The sequence below is a fragment of the Anabrus simplex genome, chromosome 7 (assembly GCF_040414725.1).
Source record: "Anabrus simplex isolate iqAnaSimp1 chromosome 7, ASM4041472v1, whole genome shotgun sequence".
NCBI classification, from domain to species: domain Eukaryota; kingdom Metazoa; phylum Arthropoda; class Insecta; order Orthoptera; family Tettigoniidae; genus Anabrus; species Anabrus simplex.
Genome location: NC_090271.1, coordinates 71109932 through 71129666, shown reverse-complemented (window position 1 = coordinate 71129666; position 19735 = coordinate 71109932). Strand labels below are relative to the sequence as shown.

The 19735-nt window shown below is 40.3% G+C and overlaps 1 protein-coding gene across 1 annotated transcript in view; it reads right to left on the bottom strand.

Moving 5' to 3' along the window:
* Prosalpha4 (proteasome alpha4 subunit) overlaps window positions 1-19735 on the bottom strand; it is a 112792-nt gene that overhangs the window by 83085 nt on the left and 9972 nt on the right. Inside the window, exon 3 of the mRNA XM_067150668.1 lies at window positions 17950-18063. Within this exon, the coding sequence (XP_067006769.1) occupies window positions 17950-18063 (114 nt within the window). The remainder of the gene's footprint in view (window positions 1-17949; window positions 18064-19735) is intronic.

Here is a 19735-nt window from a genome sequence, read left to right as displayed (position 1 = left end):
GTCTGCCAAGCAAATGTCCTTTGGAATAATAATCTTGTCCTTCTTGATCTCCAACTGTGGCAATCGTCCTGTTATAGTTGGCAAAACTAGAAATTCTGCTTCCACCTCAAATCTGTCATTCCTTGAAGCGAGGTGTACTCTCGTAATCCTTTTTGTTTCCACTTTGGAACAATCTACTCCAATGATCTGTGTGCCTGTCTTGACATTCGGTAAACCAAGTTTCCTATACAGAATTCCCTTTATTAGATTCGACTGAGATCCCGGATCCAATAAGGCTCGGCAAGTCATTCTTCTTCCGTGAACATCTTTCACATCAAATAAAGCTGTTGACAAAAGTATTTGTGATGTTATTCCTTTCGCCAAGCTCACATTGAGTGAAGCAGGTGAATGCTGAGATTCGACACACAGGTTTATGGGCACTTGATTTTCTTTAACATTTTGTTTCTGTTTGTCATCTTCCTCAGCATGTAAGTGTGTTGTGAAGAAGTCCACATTTCTTGCATTTTGATCCTCTGCAATTTCTTGCAATATGTCCTGGTTTCAAACAGTTATGACACTGTCCTTTTTCTCAAAGCAGTTTTCTTCTGTCTTCAACTAATTGTTTAATTAATTCTTCACATGTAAAAATGGGGTAACTTCCACCACACAGATTACAGCTTGTCTGAGACGTCGTCATAACTTTCTTGTTAGGTTGTCTGTCCTTCGGATTTGCCTTCGTGTTCAATGCCTTGGTTTTGTTATGATTTACCAGCATATATGATTGGGAACGCTCAGTTAAAAATTTCGAGAAATCATCCAATGTTGGCATCTTCTCTGGAGTGTTGCCTTTCACCGTTTCCTGCCAGTCTCTTTGCTCAATGAAATCCAGCTGCTTCTTTGCTAGATGAATAACCAAGGTGTCCCAATATTGTACCGGTTGCTTCATTGCTTTTAATGAAGCCATGTGAGTTTGAATATGAAATTGTAACTGCCTGAGTGATTCAGATTTGTTCTCTTTAAAAATTGTAGGAAACTTGAAAAGTTCATCTAGATGTGTCTCGTTTATCATCATTTGATTATCATGTGTGTCTACAAGCAAGTTCCACGCACTTTTGTAGTTCTCTTCTGAAATGGTAAAACCTTGAATGACTTTGCGTGCCTCACCCTGCAGAAGACCGATCAGATACTGATATTTTTGGATATTTGTTAGTTGAGTATCATTATGAATGGTTGACTCAAAACTGTTCTTAAAAAGCAACCATTTTGTGAATTCGCCGTTAAATTCCGGTAATTTAATTTCTGGTAATTTCTCCATTCTTCTGTTATGATGTTGTGGAACTTCCTGTTGATGAACGGCGTTGTTTACTGCCATGTTCATTTGAGCTAGTAAATTATTTTGAATATTCTCTGCTTCATCTATTATCGTTTGCAGTTGTGTAACTGCGCTGAAGTAAATACATTCAAATAGCTCTCGCTCTCCCTCACATTCCTCTTCAAACTGTAATGCAGCTGTTTCATCAGTGATCTCAGTTTCCTCTATTTTCATTTGTACTTCTTCAAAAGAATTCCATAGCTCTTAACATTTTTAAATTCTAACCTTCGCCTCTGATTTTGACATGTCAGCTGTAATCGACTTTATTATTCTTGTTAACGTGCCTTTTACTCGACCACGCGATTGTTTCAATTTTGTTAGTTGCGACATATTGAAATTAAGGTTATGCTGTGAAAGTTCGAAGGGATTGCGTGAAGGTTATGTACAAGTTCAAAGGAATCGTATTGCTGAATTGAGGTTATACGATAAAGGAATTAGGATCTTTTATATTTATGACAACAGGAGGATCAATTGACTTCAATTATTTTCTTATTATTATTATGTTGATCAGTGTACGTTTACGTTACGAAAACATGCGCTAAGAGAAAGAGGCTAGAATCTAAGAGTACCGTATATATAGCTAGGATGGTGTATATGTCAAAGAGACTCACGCTCTCACGAAGATTCTTGCATTGAGCGGCGAGGAGAATGTAAAACTTGAAATCTTGTCTTTACTTCTTTGTAAGTACATAACATGGAATCGTACTTGCCTGATTACTGATTTATGCTGCACTCCGTTGAAGTTGTTGGCCTCAGCGGTCTGATTTTCGTTACGAACGAGAATGCAATATCCGTGAATGATTTCACGAATTCGAGATGTGTTATATTTTTACTCCGGTGCTTAACCTCAATTGCGACGCATTGTTTTCACTTCTGTATTTAACATTTCATGATCTTGCTTGTATTGAACATCTCAGGTTATTGAGAGCCGTGCTGTTGGGCGCCAATGTTTGTTTTTTATTTTGAAGTAAAGGAACTTGGTGCCTTCAATACCTTATTGCATTTGATATGTCTTAATGATGCGATATCACAACATGATGATGGACATGACTGTTGCATGCATAATCATTTTCAACAATACAAAATCATCTGACCAATCGGTAATAGGCTTGGAAAGTGCCAACTTCAATTAATGAAATACATCTGCAAAAATTAAAAGTCTCTTCATAACAACCAGACGTGAGAAAATATAATCTAACCTCTGAGATCAATGATGCGCTCTGCCCTATCTTGAAGTGTATATCTCATTCTTGCTTAATTTCATTGTATTTAGTTCAAATGAGTTAACAGCTGCTATTGGCAACGTTATTTACGCATGGATTATGGAAACATGTCCTCCTCTTTCATTTATGATTTTCTTTATGGAACGGTAGTTGACGGGTATTACTAATCGACTCCAACATCACCTTTGAATGTCGATGAAAGAGCTCGCAAGTGCACATAGCGAGAAAACGGTACTGTATCGAAGATGACTAACTTAACCGTACTATAGGTATAATGCAAACATATCCAAGCGCAAGTAGAGAAATGATAACCTTCTCGCGAATAATTTACAAAATAGCCTTTCCGAAATTTAACCAGACTCAAGAAAATATAAAGTAACATCTGAAATCAATAATGCACTCTGCCATATCTTGAGGTGTATCCCATTCGTACCAGTATTTAGTATTAAAATTAAGCGATCTTTATTTCAGCCTTTATTTTTAACTAGTTAAAAACTGAAATCGGACATGTTTTTTACGCATTTATTATGCAAACTTGTTCAAGTCCTTCATTACCATTTTTCTTTATGGAACAGCAGTTGATGGATATTAATAATAGACTCCAACATCGCCTACGAATGTCGACGAGAGAGCTCGCTAGTGGACATAGCCATGAATGATATCAAAGATGATCGATCGCATGTAATATAATGGCTGGGTGCATACATATCAGTAGGGAGCGGATTTTTATGTGCTAAAAATGTGAAAAATATTTATTTTTTATGTGCTGAAAAACTTTTATGTGATAAAAAAATTGAAATTATTTTCCTTTAAATATCACGTAACTACTCGCGCTCAAGAAGTAAATAAGTATAATGTTTTGTATTAGAATATGGTGCTACCAAACGTGCTCCTTAAGGCAAAATGGTGTCTGTGTATGGAAACGTGCTGTATAGTATATTAATTTTTGATATACCAGAGTAGATATTATGAATGGTTATTTTTTAAAGGTAATGTTTTGTTTAAATATGGCAAAAGCAACCTATCATCTCTGAAAAAATACCCATCACACGCTGGAATATTAGTTGCTAGAAGTAGTCTCAGAATTGCAGTGAACAACAAAGGTCATTTCCAAATTGTCCATCACAAATGCATGCCGATTATCTCTAAATAACGCCTTATACTGTGAAAACGATCGCTCCACATCACAGGCAGTCAGACGAGCATAGTTAAAGAGAGGAATGTCACCAACAATAACGCCATCAATTTCGCCAACATGAGCACCCTATAATACATTAAAAATTTGGCACATTGTTTGAAATCCTCTGTTTTTCCTGAACAAATTTTGATATTTGACCTTTCAGTCCCTGTACCTGCGAAGCCGGGAGTGAATCTAATTTATTTTCAACAGCGCGCACTTCCTTCACTGTTTCGGACAACAGGTTAGTGGATTTTTCAAGTATGTCTATAGTTTTAAACAAGAAGCTTAGATTGGCAGATATAAACGCCAAATCATTTTTCAAAGAGCTGTCTTTTAGTATCTCTTGAAGAATCTCAATTGACGACGCGTCGTTTTTATCTAGCACGTTCACAACGGATGCAAAACTTTCGAAATTGTCTGCGTAGTATACCACAGCGCTAAGCCAGGTACCCCACCGCGTAACAATAGGCAGAGGAGGAAGTGCAAGATCCGGGTTTTTCTCTTTAAAGAGATCGATTCTTAAGGGTGCTTTTACAAAGACTTTTGCCATTAGACACTAATTTATCCACTTGAGGATACTGAGCCCGCACAGTTTCACATAACCTGTGTAGAGCATGAACAACGCAAGTTATGTGTATCATTTTCGGAAAGCTCACAGGAAGTCCTTCGGCTGCCTTTTTCATGTAAGCTGCACTGTCAGTAAGAAAAAGCAATACATGGTCGTATTTTATACCTTTTGGCCAAAGTAAGTGCATGGCTTCATTGAATAACCTAGCTACAGTGACATGGTTTGCAGCAAGCATTTCTTTACATGCTAGCAAATAAGAATGTTCACAAGCAGTTTTGTCATTCTTCAACACACCAACTACAACATTTCCTACTTTTCTGCCACTTGAATGAGTGGTTTCATCAATGCTCACCCACAGTTTTTCGCTATCACATACTGCCCGAATTCTCTGTAAAGTTTCTTCGTAACATTTTGGGAGATAGTTTTTCCTTAATGTGGATTCGTCTTGAGGCTCAAAATTAATGTACTTTGTTAGCAAATTTCTCAGTCCCGGATTATTTATTTTACCAAGAGGAATGTCGGCGCAAACAAATGCTCTGCACACATCTAAATAATACTGGGAATATTTAGATGGGCCTGCATTTGAAGTAGCTGGTTCAGCTATTAGTAATTGTCGCGAACGCACACGCGAAGCAGCCGCAGTATGCTTATTTCCAGACAAATGCTGGATTACTTGAAAACGTTAATCTGCACGTACTGTTTTACCACACGGTTGGCAAAATAATAGTTTTTCATCAGTAATGAAAATGCTTTTAAATTCCACTACATATTGTTGAAGACGCGACCTTGTACTCTACTTCTCTTTTGGCAATATTTTGCAGGTTACGACACACGCATTTACGGTGAATCACTGTTTCAATAAAAAGAATAGCAGCGGACACTGAAGGATATATTTCTTATAAATCCATACAAAATCACACGACCACGGGAATGATATATGGACCCGAACAGCTAACATTACTCTTAGGAGTGATGAAATTCCACTACCTAATGGTGGGGCAATATTCTTCCGAGTCTCCCATGTCGTAAGGGAATTACATCACCTTATCTCTCCGTGATTGCCTTTCGCTGATATTCTATAAACAAAACCCGAGAGGGCTGGCTCATAAAGAGTTGGAATGACATCATGCAAGGAAACATCTTGTGCAGCAAATCAAATCGCTGTCTAAATGTAACGACGTAGCCAGTGACCAGCAAGTTTTAGAACTTATGGAGGGAAGTCCATAAATAGCCGAAACATTCAGATACATTATGTTAAATACACTGTTAAAAACAATACCGTAATCGTAAAATGAAAATATGAGCACTGTTTTATAACACAAAAGCATTTTAAATTTTATTGATCAACAAATATTGCCGATTTATGTGCTTATTATAGATTTTCTTAAAATATGTATTTACATTTTTTAAATGTGAAAATATGTGTTTTTATGTGAAATAAGATTCAGTTTTTACACTTGGGGATGCACAATAGGAATAATGAACTTCGTAACTTGCGTTAAAACTTACGCCAAAAAAAATGTAATTACATAAAAATCCGCTCCCTACATATCAGTAACGGAAAAAATCATGCATGCTTAATAGGGGTCGGACAAATACTTTGTAGTATCATGTTTCTGTGTATCCATTAGACTGTAGTATTACATTGGAGTATTAGGATATAAAAGTAATATAATACAAGTTGCAGGGCAACTTTTGGGAGGAACATTCAATACACCTGCTGCCTCTTGTAGCCTCTAACTGCACCTTAGTAAGTACGTACAATATAAATTGCAGTACTGTATCTTCATCTCGCTTTCTTCTCTCTCGCTGTCCCTCTCGCCACCTTGTCAATCCCATTCTTAACTATTCCTAGAAAATGTTTGCAATGACCCATTCACATTCCGAGAACTAATACTTCGAAACCTTAGTTTATAAAACGAACCGTAACTGCTACGTAGCTCTGCGTATTCCTACATGTCCACGGAACTGTAGTTAAACAGACACTGGGACTCGGTATTATAAAATATGTTGACAAACGAGTGTCATATACACTTCAGATGCTGCCCGAATGAGAGATGAGGAAATAGTCTTCATATCAAGCAAGATGTAAGCAGAGTTTAATCCAGTTTTTGTATATATTTTATTCGCTATTTGTATTTTTTACTGATCTTATGGTGACGATGGGATAGGATAGTACAGGACTAGGACGGAATCAATCGTAGCCTTAACTGAGGAACAGTCCCAGCGTTTGCTTGGTGTAAAAATTGGGAAACCACAAAAAAACCATCTTCAGGGCTGCCAACAGTAGGCTTCAAACCCACCACCTTCCGAATACAAGCTAACAGCTACATGACAGAAAGAGCATAACTAACTCGCTCTGTGAATCCAGTGTAAAAGGATCCAAAATCTTCATGTAAGCCATAGAAGAAGCTTCAGAATATGTGATAAACAACTGTGTAAGTGACTTGTCCAGTGCCTCTTTTTTTCTGTATATCACTCCTTTTCTTTTGTACTGATAAAAAATTATGATGGCAGCTGTTGCTGCACTGCCCGACAGGTTGAAGTCGATGACAAAGTTCCAGGAGGGACAGATACACTTGATGGCACTTGCGATGGCTTTTCAGGACCTGATATTTGAGTACCATGTACATTATCAGAATTAGATAAACCTGTAGAATTTTTTAAAATTATCCTTTGTTATTATTATTATTATTGTTATTATTATTAGGTACCTTCTTCTAACGCATTTCTAACCAGTAGAATTTTTTTAAATTATCTTTTATTGTTATTATCATTATTGGGTACCTTCTTCTAACGCATTTCTAAGAAACCGTTTCCCAGTAATTGAGTTTTTGTCCACATAAATCATATAGGGTCTTTTGCTCATTGTCCACAACACAGAGTAAAACACGAGATGTAAAGTGGGAAGACGATGCGAAACTGTTTCGAGGAACTATGCTACTATATTACCACCAGTAAGCCTATTACAAAGCACTTCAAATAACAAAGAATATCTGTAACTGGCCAGCAAGTAACAGGGTAGAAATATAAGTACTGCTGTTGTGAATAGATGGGGAATAAGTTACATATACCTTGCGCTGCACACTGTTTTATTCAACTACATTATTTACAAGATGGCTACCGCTCAGAGAGCAGGATGTACAAAGATATGTCACTCTTGAAAGTAGTATAGTCTTTATCTGTTCATATCGAATTCCCAACATCCTCCCCACCCTGGTCAACCTCCAGAGGTATGACTAGCTGAAGAGGCCTGACAATGCGAGCCCCGTTCGTCCTGGAGAGCACAACTGTCCGGGCGTGTCCATCTCGTCCATGGCGTAACTCCACGACACGGGCTTTATTCCACATGTGACGTGGTCGGTGATCTTCCTGCAAAAGGACGATGTCTCCTACTCTGACGACAGGGCGTGTTCCTCTTGGGCGTCGTACTTCGTGGAAGTTTTGCAGTCGCAATAGGTACTCTTTATTCCATCGTTTCCAGAAATGATCCGCCAATTGCTGCTGGAGCCTGAATTCTTTAATGGGAGAGTTTGCCTGGGGTTCAGGTCCAGAGTGTAGTGCAGTGAGTTTTCCGCCGACGCGGAAATGTGCTGGAGTAAGGACGTCTACGTCGTCATCCTTGGTCAGTGGTGTGGAGTTCAGCGCAGCTTCTATAGATGTCAGTACCATCTGCAAACTGTCTTGATCTACTGAGGATCATCCCAGAGTCTTCCTCAGACATCACTTGGTGGAGCCAATCATCCTTTCCCACCAGCCTCCCCAACAAGCCGCGCATGGTGCGATAAACTTCCACACGATGCTACGCTGTGATAGATACGGGTGAGTCTTTGCATGCGAGATCGTTGTCCATAGATCTGACAGTTCTCTGTTTGCACAATGAAACGTCTGGACGTTGTCAGAGTAGATAGTGTGAGAAATGCCACGTCTTGCCACAAACCTCTGTAGTGCCTGTATAAACTTGTCGGTGCTGAGATCTTGGCATAATTCTAAATGAAGTGCTCTTGTCGTCACATGTGAAAAGGACAATGTAGCATTTTTGTGCGGCGTGCGCTTCCTTTACGTATAATGGTCCGGCAAAATCAATACCTGTTACCGCAAATGCTTTCTGTGGAATGACTCGCTGCGGTGGAAGTTGTGCCTCAATTGCTTGTCCAGCGATGCCTCGGGCCATTTTGCAAGGTAGGCAGCGGTGTAGGATCTTCTTAATGACGCGGCGTGCTCGTAGTATCCAGAAGTTTGTTCGGAGTTCTGACAGAACTATTCGCACTCCCAGATGGTGGAGGCGAATGTGCGTATCCCTAATCAGCAATTGCGTAAAGTGGTGATCGCCATCAAGAATTATGGAATGACGCTGCTCGTGGGTAAGTTCAGCATTTTCTAGTCGTCCACCAAGCCTCAGGATTCCATTTTCCAGAAAGGGATTGCAGCAACGTAGTTTGGATCCTTCTGGAAGAGGGGCGTTGGTTTGCAGCGCTTGCAGTTCAGCAGGAAAGCAATCGATTTGGGTGGCCTGTATCCAGTAGTTCCATGCGGCATTAAGTTCTTTAGCAGTAAGTTCTCCAGTTTCATGGTCTTTGTGACAAAAGACACGTGCCAGGCGAAGTACCCAAGTAGTGACCCGCAAGAGGCGTACATAAGAACTGAATCTTGTGCAGTTAATTATGGGCAACGGCAAATCCACGTGGAAGACCTGCTGGGCAGTGCTCTTCGTCTCTGAAAGTGGTGAAGTTAACAGCAGATTTCAAGGCCAGTAAGAATCTGCCTTTGTTAACCAAGATGGCCCATGCCACCATATGTTTAGGAACTGTATCTGATCTGCCGAAACTCCACGAGATAGGTGATCTGCAGGGTTGTCAGATCCTGGGCAGTGTCGCCATTGTGATGGTGTTGTATAAGATTGGATCTCAATCATGCGGTTACAGACAAAGGTCTTCCATTGATCTGGATTACCACGTACCCAACCTAAGGTCACAGTAGAATCTGTCCATAAGATTGCTTGAGAGACGTCACAGTCAGTTGGTTTGCTGTAATATCGTAGAAGTCGTGCTCCTACTAACGCTGCTAGGAGTTCACGGTGTGGTAGGGTTACTTTCTTCACTGGAGCTAGTCTTGATTCACTGCAGGCTAAGTGAACTTGTACAGCACCCTCATTAGCTGTACGGATGTACAGGGCTGCCCCGCAGGCTCGCTGAGAAGTGTCACAAAAGAAGTGGATCTGGGTATCTACCTCGCTTGAGATATGAACCCAACGAGGTATGCGTACTTGTGAGAGAGAAGAGAGAGTTGATATCCATATTTGTCACTGAGCAGCAAGATCGGAAGGTAACAGTTCATTCCAGTGAACACCTCGACACCAAGTATAATGAAATATTCGCTTCCCGATGAGGGATACCGGCGTTAACAAGCCAAGTGGGTTGTAAAAGCTGCTCGCAATCTTCAAAATCTGTCATTTGGTCGTTGGTCCATCTGAAACTTTGCGCAGCATTTCGTCCGTATTTATCGAAAAACAATCGCTTGAAGTGCACCAGTTCATGCCTAAAACTTGGGTCTGTAGTATACTGTCTCTTCCTTCTGCCTTCCAGATGTCCCGCAGCTCATCCGAATTAGTAGCCCATTTTGCGAGGGGAAGGCTAATGATCTTCATCAAGGCGGTGAGTTCATAGTAAATCGTGATCACTTTGATGTCATCACTCGTTTCAATAAGGATGTCGTCCATGAAGGTGTTGCTGTTGATCAATGGTGCAGTGTTTGGAAATGCTAGTCGGTGTTTGTCAGCATGTTCCCTGATAGTTGCAGAGAGTAGGAATGGGCTGCATGTTAGGCCAAAGGGAAGCCGAGCGAAATGGTACATAACGATGTCATTCGTAGTGTGATAGTGTCCTCCTTCGTCCTGAGTCACTCTGTACCACAGAAATCTGGTAAGGTCTCTGTCTTTCTCATCGAGGACTAGCTGAAGGAATGGCTGTTGTATATCCGTGGTGACTGCACGTCGGTAAAGTCTGAAACGCAGGAGAATGGCGAGGGTCTCTGGCAAAGAGATTAGGTCCCATTTAGAGCATGTCATTCAGAGAGGGTGCATTAGCCTGATGAGCCGAGGCATCGAAAATTATTCTCCACTTGGTCGTCCCACACTTCTCTTTCTTTACGGCTTGATGTGGGAGGTAGAACATGACGTCAGTCACTCTCGTAGTATCCACTTCTTCCACTTGTTGTTTCTGGATGTAGCTCAACATCTAGAGGCAGTACATCTGGTTGAAGTAGTCATTGTTTTGTAGTCTCCTCTGAAGGTTCTTCAAGCGAGCTTCTCCATTCTGTAGGTTATGGGGTAGTTCGAGGATATCTCGCTTCTTCGGTAAAGAGACTACACGTCGCTTATCTTTGATGTGAAAAGATGATCTCAATTCCTCAAGATATCTTGACTCCTTGTTGTTCAGTGGGCGTTCTTGTTCAGCAGTGATGCCAATAGTCTCCAGGTCCCAAAATCTTCTGAACTCGTCATCCGAGTGGAAAGACGACTGCTTCAAGTTGATATGATTGACAGTGGCTGGGTACGCGTGCATTCCGGATCTGTCTCCGCTGAGGATCCAGCCAACTGTGGAAGGAACCAGTACAAGTGATGGGGAGATATGCAGTCATGGACTGTCTAATTATTTTCCAGTAGTGATCACTACCGATAAGGATTTCAACGGGCAGGTCTTCATGTGAGGGGGTTTCAGGATTTGCCAACTGTAGCTTCCGAGCGTGTGCCAATACTGTGACGTCTTGCGGAACACATGGCTGCGGCAAGAGAACGTGAGAACTTTCGAAAGCAGAAATAGTAGTGTTCGTCCAGATTCCTTTCAAATTAAATCGAACAAGTTTCCGCTTGTTTGAAGTCATTGGGTTTGACTCAAATGCACATACAGTTAGTTCTTGTTGCCTGATTACCTCCAGCTGAAGATCATCTACCAGCGATTTGGCGACAAAGCTTGACTGACTGCCTGCCTGCATCGAGAACACAGCGAGTGAGTCTACTTAAACCCGTTGGACCAGTAATCCATACCTGAGCTGTTTGCAAATAAGTAAAACCAGGGGACATAACATTTACCCTTCCTACAGCAGTTTGAGAAGGCGGAGTAGATAAAGTCTTCTCATTCTCGTCACAGATTGCCCTATGGTGTGATTTCTTACAGTTGGTACACTGTGCTTTACCTTTCTTGCTGCACTTTGAAATGGTGTGCCCACGATTTAAACAAAGAAAACAATGGTTATTTGACTTCAGTTTCTGGATACGATCGTGTATGGTAGTTATCATCCTTCAGTCTTGACCCCAATGACCGCGTTTTTCGCAGAATATGCAGAATGGATCATTAGATTGTTTAGTGTTTTTTGTGGGCCCCTTTGTTCTAGAATGAACTTGAAATGCGGCTGTAGTTGGTAAGACACTACTAGAGTTTAGGGGCTCTCCTCGAATCTTCTGTGTAACAAGAGCGCCTTCCACTTCTCCTAGAAAATCCATTAATTGTATGATGTTAGACTCCAGGATCTCGTTTCGTTTGGAATGAATTATCCACCGAGTACAAATGTCGTCAGGAAAGGCTCGGAGAATTTTTGGAGCTAGCATTCGTCCATATCCGTTGACATTTTCGCCTAGGGCCTGTAATGAACAGATGCACTGGTTACATTCTATGTAGGTAGAATTCAGTGATTCAGGCGAAACAAGTGTTATGGGTTTAATTTCTTCCAAATAATCAATGTGCGCCTGAATAATTCTACTTTTACTTCCGTACCGTGCCATTAGTATTTTTTTTTGTGTCTTCGTACATAGATGCAGTCACAGCAATACCGTCGACAACCATCTTAGGCTCTCCCTCGAGGTAGCTGCGCAGGAAAATGTGCTTGCTTATTGTCGAGAGGGTGGGGTTTTTATCTACAGACGATTCAAATTGTTCCCAGAAGGGCATCCAAGTTTCTACGTCGCCTGCGAATGGTTGTAGTCTAATAGTTGGAAGCTTAACAGTATGAGTCATTGTTGCGCCAGACGTAGGAGTGGGGGTAATGTTCAATGCCAGTTCCGTAGTGGTAGTGGACAGTTTATTTTCTATCTCCAAACTAGCCTTTTGAATTCCACGTTTTGCTTTGTCAATATAATCATCGCAGGTAGGTACGTCAGAATTAAACTCTGAATCTGACAGAAGATCATGAATTGAGTCATCCAGTTGCGTTAAATGTGATAAAGATCCCTGGAGTCGGTCTCGGTAATACTGGTAATCATTAATAGATGTGTCTCTCGTGAAGCTGTCAATAGCCGTGAGGAACCGAGTAACGTTATTCCTTTCTCTAGTTCTCTTTCTTTTCAAGTTGTGAATTGTTGCGGTCGAGTCAGCAGATCGAGTGGCGGTCCCTTCTGTAGTTGCCATAATGGCCGTGTAGTAAATCCTGATTGACAGCTGCTCGGTCGCTGGGTCTATTGTTTACGTGAGTAGTACACCGTAGTGGCCCGCAGAGTGCATCCTTCTCTTGAAGTCCAAAGAGTCTCCTCGTGTAATACAACGTAGTTGAGTTGTTGCTGCTAGATGGCAGCACGTGTCACAAACATGCTGTTGGAAGTGCCTAGTGTGGTAGTTATTTGATAACAAATGACATGCAAAATGACTATCCATTATGACGATAGGTTATGAAGTTTATAGTTAGCAAACAATTTCTATCAGTCATGCGAAAACTTCAAAATGTTTATGCCAACCTTCCATATTCCTCAAAATATTTGCCAAGTATTGTAGTGTAAAAGGTATACTCATCCGTTGGTAATTTCCGTCAATGGCCGTCTTCTTTCATGAGGTCTAGTGATGGTTTCCAAGGGCACTTCATTCACTGCACTTCACATCATATATTCGTGTAAAACTGCGCAATACCTGTCTTCTCGTGAGTATGTGGTACGTATATTGAACTGAAATGCTCCCGGGTTTCAGCACCAAAGTAAATGTTGTGAATAGATGGGGAATAAGTTATGTATACCTTGCGTTGCACACCGTTTTATTCAACTACATTATTTACAAGATGGCTACCGCTCAGAGAGCAGGATGTACCAAGATATGTCACTCTTGAAAGTAGTATAGTCTTTATCTGTTCATATCGAATTCCCAACAACTGCCTCTAAACAGTTACAAAATAGTTGTTCGCGCCTGCGCAGGACTATGCTTAAAGTGAGCTGCTATGCTTTCTAATATCTATTAGCCAATCTGAAATTCCCTGCCCTTCCCTTGGGTCACTGAAACAGTTCATTTTGTATTAGGGTCTCCGCTGGAACATAAATTTGTGGAACAGCTAACTCTGATGGAACAGGATACATTATCATGTTATGATATGTAACTCCCATCTCTAATGCTTAATCGCTCGTAATAATGGATGTCTCAGTGATAGGACTCTCGCTGTAACCGAAGAATAATACACAGTTTAATCTAGGAATTTTGAAGGGACAGACAAAAAATGACGTTATAACATGGTTCTCGTTATATGCTGTACTCGCTACAGCGGATGTCTACTGTACAAGAAATAAGAGCAAGTGACAACACGGGGATTAATGCAGCCTGGGTTTGCCAAGCCAGAACCACGGAAAAGTAAACAAATGATCGCAGGTTGAAAGATCACAAGAAACTAAAGCATCTATACCCATGTTGCACTCTATGGCATAGGATGTTGGCCAAATACGAAAGATGCAGAGCGTCGTCTGTCATGGAGAGAAAGATGCTGAGATGGTCAGTTGCAATCATTAAATTAGACTGTCTCTCCTACATAAGTATGGAAGAATTCAGTGTTACATCGATCCAGAAGATGACTGCGGTTTTTGCAGTAGCGACTGCTTTTATAAGGTACAATTAGATTCCTAATGATCAGGAAGATGACAAGGAAAACATGAAGAAATGACCACTCAAAGAATGAGGGAGAAAGGAATCACAAAGATGGAGGGAAACTGAAGATACCCTAAGACACTGATTACCCTAATATTGGCCAGTCGGGAGGCCAATAAGAAAATTCACAAGAGAAAGAAGGTAAGGCATGTCTTCTGGGTACCCTTTTTTTTTTATCTAGTGGCTTTACGTCGCACCGACACAGATAGGTGTTATGGCGACGAAGGGATAGGAAAGGCCTAGAAGTGAGAAGTGGCCGAGGCCTTAATTAACGTACAGCCCCAGCATTTGCCTGGTGTGAAAATGGGAAACCACGGAAAACCATCTTCAGAGCTGCCGCCAGTGAGATTCGAACCCACTATCTCCAGGATGCAAGCTCACAGCCGCGTGGCCCTAACCGCACGGCCAACTCACCCGGTAATAGTAATATTACACTGACTATATTATTGTTGTCCGACTCGTTGGCTGAAAGGTCAACGTAATGACCTTCGGTTCAGAGGGTCCTGGGTTTGATTCCCGGACAGGTCAGGGATTTTAGCCTTCATTGGTTAATTCCAATGGCCCGGGGTCTGGGTGTTTCTGCTGTCCCCAACATCCCTGCAACTCACGCAACACTATACTCCACCACAATAACACACAGTTACCTACACATGGCAGATGCCGCCCACCCTCACTGGAGGGTCTTCCTTACAAGGGGTGCACTCTGCTAGAAATAACCACACGAAATTAAATTAAACTATTGTTAATTGAGGAACACCACATTTCATCTACTGTCACTCATCTCTGATAAATGGCATTAGGCTACTGTAGCAGTTGTACAAAAATTAACCGATCAACGATGGGCATATATTTTTGTAGAATGCCGGTTACAGCTACAACAGCATCCACAGATTATGGATGAAGACGAAGATGAAGTCGTGTTGTTTTTAAACACATACAGTACTTATATTTTGAGCAGGATTTATTTCTTGTGAATAAAACATAAATTAAGCCTATGTTCTTATTTTTAATGAATTCCCCCTTCTAAAATTAGGGTGCACAGATTTTCGGTATAGATACAATATTTGAGGAACAAATTTTGTTCAGGAACACAGAAATAATTTAATGTTTAGTAATAATATTAAGACAGTACTAGTAATGAAAAAATCTTGAACCAAGTCAAATCCAGAATCTCCTTGGAAGGCAGTATAGTAAAACAAAAGCTATTCTACATTTACCAAGTACAGTAGAACCTCAATTATACGTTCCCGGAAACTACATGTTCCCATATTATTTGTTCAAATTAAGTGGTCCCGCGAGCATCCTAATTAGATCACGTTGTAAAAATCCTGCAAAACCCGTTCCTCGAAGACACGATTTCCCGAATCAACAATCCAGAAATTTCAGTCCCATCAACGTTAAATCCTCGATCACTTGTTTTTCAAGAAACTTATCTTACGAAAGGACGGCTACAGGATACTTACGGATCTTGGTGTTGACGTCCCGTCACTGCGGTGATATGAGGAAGTACTGAACTGTGGAAAAGTGATCGGCGGTGAATCTGTATAAGGGATCATCTTAGCATCACATTTAGATAGTATTGTTTGGAGAATCCTCGGAAATCATAAAGCAGAGAGTGCCCACAACAATTGAAAGGAGACGGAGCGCATTTCGACAGCTCTATCTGAAGACGGAACGAGTTTCGTCAAATGTTCGTACTTGCAAAACGTCTACATTATGTCCAGGGTAATATATTTATTTTTTATTTTTTTACTTTTTTCGAGTGTATCGCCCAACAGGTTTTCGGTATTTCCCTCGGGGCACTGTATAGTCACTGCACTTTCAGGCAGGAATCGAAACTGCACCTTCTTAAGTAACACAAATTATCATATACGATTATGCTATCGAGACCAGAACAGATGTTGCACCTTACATACATAAAGCCATGGGATGTTTAAGGATAGCCTACTAATGTTTTAGTCCTTAATATAAGACTGGGAATTTCACATTTTGTGTTAAAATGTTATAAAAAACCGCAGTCGTTTTATTTGCGCACGTTACATATAAAAAAAGTTATAATTTTGCAATTGTACCAACTTGTACAGCGAGTGCACATTCCATCTGAGCTCAAGGTCGCGAATAATCGTAATTTTGCAAGTGGTAATGATATTTTTCTCTTTCTAATTTGATTGTGATTAGTGACGGGCAGAATTGAATATAATGCATTTGAGAACTTGAGGATTGATACTTACATTCGAAACCATATTCTCGAGTTCAACATAACCTTTAAAATTTGATGTAGGCCTAATTTACGCGGTACAAGATTTCCATAAACTGACTAGGAACAGTATACCGGTGCTCAAATTACAATGGAAGATTTTTAAAATATGATTTTGCCATCATGTTGGATGCTTTTGTATCTAATGTGCTTTATTTCATTAGCTTAGAGAATTAAAAAGTACTTGTGGTCAATTGTTGTTTGGCTTGGCGTTACGAGCGTTAATTTTTCGAATAGTTTGCTGATCAAAGTTGCTGAACTGAAAGAAGTTTTCAAAGGAATTTGACGAAGATTTTCCGGTAAAAGTGAATGTAAAGTTTAAGTCGCGAACCGGTAGTTAACTTTTGAAGCCAGCCCCGCGGTCTAACTTGCCTGCCTCTCACCCAGAGAGCCCGGGTTTGATTACTGGCCAGGTGAGGCATTTTTACCTGGATATGAGGGCAGATTCGAGGTTCAGTCATTCTACGACTGATTACCTTTAACTGAGGAGCTATTTAATGGTGATATGGCAACCCCGGTCTAGAGAGCCAGGAATAATGGCTGAGAGGATTCGTCGCACTGACCATGCATCACCTGGTAATCTGCAGGCCTTTGGACCAAGGGCGGTCGCTTGGTAGGTGGAAGGCCCATTGGGGCTGTAGTTTGGTTTGGTTTAGTTTAGGGGCATTTGTAAGATTATAAATATACATATTTCATTTTGTGATGTTTAGCCAAATTGTTGATGGTTCATTCGTTCCCGGATTTTTTTGTTCTCCAGTGTTGTACGTTTTTTTTTTTTTTTTGTAGTTCCTCCAAAAACGGAGAATCGAGGTTCCACTGTAATGACAAATACCTCCCTGCAATAATAATAATAATGGTGGGTGGCAAAAAAACTGGAAGGCCAACAGCATGTTGGCTGGATTGCATCAAAGGGGACACAGTGATGATGATCATCGCTGGACTAACAAAGGAAATGTTAGAAGTGTCACACTTAGATTTTGATGAGACTTGGTATGGTATTTAGTAAATTCAAAGAGGCTTGCAGACTGAACACTGAAAGGCATAACACTGAAGTTGTTTGTATGTATGTATAACCATGGTCATTTTCAACTGAAGTACCACAGCAAAATAATTTTTTGTTGAAAATTTTACACCCTTTGCAGAGTGCTAAACGTTCAGTGACTGAATTGCTCGCCTGCTGATTGCAGGACTCCTTGTGCAGAGGGGTGTAGTGGAAGGGGGAAGGAGAATTGTGAGGCTTTAACAAAGTGTTATTTTCTATTTATTTTCCCCCCAAATTACTTTTTATTGGATTATGCAAAGCAAGACTTTTCATGTTTGAGAGTTCAACATGTGACTGAAAATTTTTGTAGCTAGACTGAAACACAATCTTCAACTGAACAACACACTGAAAATCTGTTGATACTTAGTAGATTGATATAAAGAGACAAATAAAAGTGTCATACACAGGTAAAGATAACAAGATAACTAATAATCTTACCAGCTATATATCTTGTTATATACTCAAGTGTGACAGGATCCTCCACTGTCAGTTTGTGGGACTGACATTCTATTTGTGCTCGATTGATCAAGATTCTGGCATCAGCTGTCAGACCTGAAAATTATAACAGAGGTTACTATATTTACTTTTGCAACCCCAATCTTTAAATAGAAGTTCCCAACAAGAGTACATAAAAAGAGTGTGAAAAATATGCATACACAATGTTTGAAATAAGTTGAAAATGTTTCTATAGGATGTCTCATATTTGAATTTGCGCAACTTCATGTCTTCAGTGAACGTTACATACCTAAGTTCAATCACCATCGATTTGCATTTAAGGCTGTCCCCCAGGTGGCAGATTCCATAACAGTTCTTTACCTAGTTTTCTTAAATAATTTCAAACAAGTTGGAAATTTATCAAACATCTCCCTGTACCATCTGTAGTCTTAACTATACACGAACTATAAGAATTTTCATAGACACTGCTAGATGCTTTTTCATAGGGATGCCAGATTTTAAAAAACTGGGACACCTTGATGCATGTACACAAAATAATTTACCTGCCACAGTAGCACCATATAGGCCTACACTCATCATCATTTCTCTTTATCCAGCAGGCAGGGGCAAATATGGTTCCCCTCCACTTTCTTCGTCTTTCCACCACTCCTCCTCCAACACTGCGTCCCAGTCCAGGTTTCTTTCTGTAATACTGCGTTGGATTGTGTCCTTCCATCTCAATCGTGGTCGTCCACGACCTCTCCTTCCTTGCATTTGCAATTCCATCACCTTTTTGGCATTCTTTCATCACTCATTTGCTTTATGTGACCAAACCATCTTAGTCAGCTCTTCTCTATTCTATCATTCATTTTTTCCACTCCAATTTCTTTCTGGATTTTCTCATTCCTTATTTTATCTCTTCCACTCTTCTGTATCATACTCCTGAAGAACTTCATTTCGGCTGCCTGTATTAGACTCTCATCCTTCTTAGTCATTGTCGAAGTTTCTGCTCCGTAAGTTGTTATGGGTACCTAATACATCTTGTACATAGTTTCCTTTGCTTCATTGGCACATCTTTGTCCCATAAATTTTTCTTACAGTATGATAGAAACAGCTTCCAGCTTAAATCATCTTACTAATCTCAGCATCCAGTCGAGCAGTCTCGATTAATTCACTCCCCAGGTATTTGAATGTCTCCACTACTTCCACGGCCTTGTCTGCAAGTCTAATCTGACCTTTCCCTTCTTTCTCCATCTCGTCATAACAAGAGTTTTAAACTTTTCTACATTTATTTTCAATCCACATTCTTCGATCTTCTCATTCACCACATCCAACTGTTCTTGAACCTTCATGTACTCTTCTCCCCAAATCACAATATCATCTGTAAATAACATGATGTTCATTTCTCTTCCTCTTGCTTTTGCTGTTCTCATGACGTCATCCATTACTATTGTAAACAGGATTGGGGTTAGAACACTTACCTGTCTCAGCCCACTATTGATTTTGAACCAACTTTTCCTGCCAACTTGTGTTTACATGCAACTACAACATTCCTTGTACACTGCCATGATCATTTTTATTATTCCCTGTCCAATTCCTTTTTGCACCAGACTGTCCCAAACTTTAATCCTGGGGACACTGTCATATGCCTTTTCAATGTCAATTAATGTCATCACTATACCATTCTCATACTCCCATTGCTTTTCCATTAGTTGTCTCATAATGAAAATGGGCTTTATTGTTTACCTTCCACTTCTGAAACCAAACTGATTTTCCTGTATCTGATTTT